General features: G+C 39.8%; 1 protein-coding gene across 1 annotated transcript; it reads left to right on the top strand.

Annotated features, from left to right (window-relative positions):
* Positions 1-3,649: 3,649 nt before the first annotated feature.
* On the top strand, positions 3,650-4,458 carry LOC114430544 (interferon-inducible GTPase 1-like). The gene is made up of 2 exons (XM_028398632.1): positions 3,650-3,699; positions 3,885-4,458. Exon 2 carries the CDS (start codon positions 3,891-3,893, stop codon positions 4,455-4,457), a length of 567 nt encoding a protein of 188 aa, XP_028254433.1. The 5' UTR covers positions 3,650-3,699; positions 3,885-3,890; the 3' UTR covers position 4,458.
* The last annotated feature ends 288 nt before the right edge of the window (positions 4,459-4,746 follow it).

The following is a 4,746-nucleotide window of genomic DNA, read 5'->3' as shown; positions in this document are numbered from 1 at the left end:
CTGGGTCTTGGCGCATCTTGAGCAGATCATCCACACAATGAAAGTCTTCAGAAATACCACCATAGTCTTCGCTGTGCATACTGTTTGTGGTCATGTATTCATCCCTGGTTTTCAGTTGCCATGTGTGCTGCTTTCCATGTTTTTTCTTCCAGAAAAACCTTTTAGTGTACATCCCTTTATCCAGCACATGTTTAGCTGGCTGACCTTGCATCTTTATAATGATGCTTAATTCCTCAAATGGATCCTGGATAGGAAACAGATGGGAGTTTATATACATGAAAGCCGCCACACATCCGAGAGACCACATATCCACAGCCGTGGTCACTGGGAGGCCCAAGGTTACCTCTGGCGCTCTGTAACCAGTAGGTTGTATGTGGAAACCTTGCTCTATTTCTGACACATCAGAGGCTAAACCAAAATCAATCAGTTTCACCTTTAACGGCTTTTCATGACTAAGCATTATGTTGTCTGGTTTGATATCCAAATGTACGAGACCAATGCTCTTGAGTGCATTCAAAGCCACCAGGGTCTGGTGCAGGATTACTCGAATCTCATCCACAGGTAGGTATGTGTGGTTTTCCATGTAGTTGTGTATATCTGTATTTAACTTTTCCATTGCAATATAAGTGTAGCTGCCTTGCTTGAAATAGCCATAACACTTTACCAAATTGCACTTGTCCGGATCCAAACATCTGAGTTTCTTCAAAACGTTTATCTCCCTCATGGCCATCGATCGATATTCTTTCCTAATACATTTTACTGCCACATTTGTCAGACTGGGAAGCCTGTAACCATTCAACACGGTCCCAAAGCTCCCCTCTCCGATGAAGTTTGTGAGTAAGTACCCTGACATTTTCTGTGTTTTAAACACACAACGGTTGTTACGCATGACATCATAACTTTAAGGATGTCATGACAACCGATGATATTCTAGAATTTTCTCCTAAAACCATGACAACCATCAAAACACAAGAGTCCTTCAAATTACAAATAACATGTAATTGGCTTGTACAGCACAGCATGGCATTAAATCATTGTGTAAATACTGACATGTGCCATCAACAGGGCACAGCAGGAAACATGGGTAAAACAATAAAATTATTATTAAGTTATTAAAATATTCTTGTACACCTACAGTTTAAATTTAAAGTATGTGTTTAGTATGTATTTAGATTTTTCTGCCTAAGTTTACAAATACTAGAACTTATATACCTGGGGTGATATTAAAGGCAATTAAAGCAATGGTGTGAGCTTGCAGGTAGTGTTCACCTTCAATCCACGATCAGGCTTTTTAATTTATCTGTCAGAGCTGTGCTCACTGACCCAGACTAATGCATCATTTCATGTGCATGGGGGAAAGGTTGGGTTAACACCCCAGCCTGTATCTTTCGAGAAATAAAACCCCATTAAGTTACAGAAAGCTGGAGGGCTCCAGCTCAGGACGGGAGGTGAAAAAAAAAAACACAGAAAATCGCAGATTCACTGGCTATTAAGTCTGAAGGAGCTGCAGCAGATTGGCCCCATATGCAAGCATTTGGACAATTATTTATAACACACAAACAAATCAACCACAACCTTTGTCCTGACGTCAGTGCCACTATATAGTATCCATCCTCATGCAGTTTTCTCTTGCCAAGTTTGCTTGTGCCATCTCTCCCTATCAATACATTTATTATTTTTATTTTCAATAGCCAGTTATTTTTAACTGCTAGACTGCTTCTCTGCCTTTTTCACCATATTGCAACACAACCACGACATGACACACACACACAAAGCAGTGTTTCCCCATCCTTGAAATTAGGGAGCAGCCAACCCCTCCAACTTACCTTATTTACCTTATTTACCTTATTTGCACGATGACATGTGGTTTCTGTCTCTACATGGTGGTGTTTTTATAATTCACTGCTGCTGTCTGCACACATGGGCCCGGTGCGCATATACACAGATTGTCATTTTAATGTGTTAAATTTGTTTGGCTCTCAGCATATCACTAAAACAATATATATACAAAGCATAAACCAGTAAACTGAACATGATTATTGATGAGTTACATTTTTCCAGCAGGTACCAGAGAAACAGTACCATTGCACCCATGATTATTAGACCAGAATCTTGCATGTGCGTGTGAGATGAAATCAAACGTTGACCACAAAACAAGTCTTAATTGAGAAGAAACAAAAAGATTCTTCATTCTTTGGTGTCCTTTCAAAGCTCAGTAAAGCTGGATGTTGTATATAGCATCTCTCCACTGTATACTTCTTGTAAATCATGTCATGCCTTAAGAACTGTTCCTGTTGCCTTTCCACCACATCCAACCAGTTTGACCGTTAACACAGAACCTCCGCTCACTAGACATGGTCTCCACTTTCTCAGGTCATCTTTGCATGCCTGTCTGCACAAATGCACTGAGTTTCTGTGTGTCTGATAATCTGTGGTAAGATTACATGTTAGATTGAAAAAGATTACAGATGTGTTCCCTTTTGACTGTCATGACATTAAAAAAAACAAATAAAAAGAGATGTGCATCATTTGATTATTTGTTGATATCATTATTATTAGCCATGCACAAACTTACACTAACAGCAGCAAGACCCAGAAGCAGACTGACAGCTTAGGTTGAGGGTTTCTTTAATGAACTAAACGACAGCAGAGGAGGCAGTTGTGGGCAGGAGAGGGAGTCCAGATGAGGTCCAGGTGTACCAGCAGCCAGCACCCAGGAAACCACGCCCAGCCACTCTGAAACAAAAACACCTCCCACCGAGAGGAAGAGCATAGATAGCAGGCATAGGCATAAGGCCATAAACACAAGATCAAAACATAACTCCAGTACAGTTATGTAGTGGATGAGCAGTGTGCTGTAATGAAAAACAGTTCTTTTGTATAGTCTTCACGGATAGTGAGTCAAGGTTAATGAGTTTGAGGGGGATCAATTTATTAATTGTAACATTTCTAACACCACCACACATAGGTGAGAGAGAGACAGAGACCAGGAAACTGAAGTAAACACTCTAAGTTCAGTTCAGTCATACAAAGAGTCTGTGTTTCACAAAGTGGTCAAACCTGTACCATCAAATCAAAGAAGCCATGAGCAGGAACAAGGGAAACATCACCACACCTTTGACTTTATGTAACAATCATTATCAGATTAGAATTTTCTAACAGATGTTAAAAAGTCACCCTAATAACTACATGCCAATGCATCAACATTTGAATAAATCATTCATATAACTGTTCAGGTTATATACATATAAAATACATAAAAAGACATTAAACAAGATGGCAGGAGCTAGGTGAAGTCAGGACAAGGAGATTCATGTTGGCAGGTCTGATTATTTATAAGCCGTGGCAGCTTATAAATTGTCCAAGTGGAGGACAAGACAGACCATGAATGATTTTAAACATTAAAACATAAAAATGTTTTACCATAGCGTGCATAAAGCCCTTTACAGACTCAAACTCTCCCCGCCTACACACCTACAGTGAATACTTGCAGCTCCGCCCTGTGTACTTCCTGGGAATGACATGTATTACAGGTTTACCTTGAAATGAAGACAACTGATTGGTTTATACTGCGTCACCTAAAGTGTTTTGATAGGTCAATGACAGCTGATGACAGCCTAGTGCTTTGTCTAACAAATATCAGTGTAGATTAAGGTGTTGTTGCTGCTCACTCAGTGGTTGTTTGAGCAGGACTCCAGTGTAAGTACCTGCTAATATTCTGATTTATCCTTTTGATGGTGCTGTATGTAACTAAGTAGAACTCGCTTTACTATGATTATTACTTAGATTATTCCTAAATCAGGTAGAATAGGTGGAGATTTTTAAATATGATGATCATCTGTTGATTCTTTTTTCAAATTCTAACTTCCTATACTTTCCTTCAGTTGCCAATGGCTGGTCTACCTTCTTCTGAGCCACTCGCAGAAGTAATTAAAGAAGTACTCCAGAACAGTGATCAAACCCTGGCTGTAGAAAAGATCAATGAGTTTTTAGACAAGCAGAACAACATTCCACTCAACATTGCTGTCACTGGAGAGTCTGGCTCTGGTAAATCCACCTTTGTTAATGCCTTCAGAGGCATAAACAATGGAGATGATGGAGCTGCACCCACTGGTTGTGTAGAAACCACCACAGAGGTTACAGCATACCCTCATCCAAACTATCCTAATGTGGTCTTATGGGATCTCCCTGGTATCGGCACCACCAAGTTTCCAGCTAATAAGTACAAGAAGCATGTTGGACTGGAGAAGTATGACTTCTTCATCATCATCTCAGACACTCGCTTCAGAGAAAATGACGTCAGACTGGCTAAGAAGATCAGGAAGATGAAGAAGAAGTTCTACTTTGTCCGCTCAAAGATCGACAGGGATTTACAAAGTGAAGAAATTACGTGCAAGAGTAACTTTGACAGAGAGAAGACTTTAACCAAAATCAGGGACAACTGCATTCAAGGTTAGTTCACACTGAGGACATGTTCCCACCTGTGATGGTGTTCGCCATCATGCTCACACAACCCTAGCTTCCAGACTGCACACACTCACACAGTCTAATGTTGTGATCTTACAGATCTTACTAGAAGCAAATTTAATGTTGAGTTTCTATAGTCACAAACACTCTTTCTCATATGACATAATATTAAATACAATTTCCTTTTTTCATTCTGACCATTATGATGGTGTATTAAGGCCAGATGTCTTTACTAAGATTTGGTCCTTAAGTCCTTTTTAATGAGCACAGTGACCACAA

Source organism: Parambassis ranga, unplaced genomic scaffold, assembly GCF_900634625.1.
Source record: "Parambassis ranga unplaced genomic scaffold, fParRan2.1 scaffold_235_arrow_ctg1, whole genome shotgun sequence".
Taxonomy (NCBI): domain Eukaryota; kingdom Metazoa; phylum Chordata; class Actinopteri; family Ambassidae; genus Parambassis; species Parambassis ranga.
Note: the sequence above shows the minus strand (reverse complement) of the source record. Positions and strands in the feature narration are given on the sequence as shown.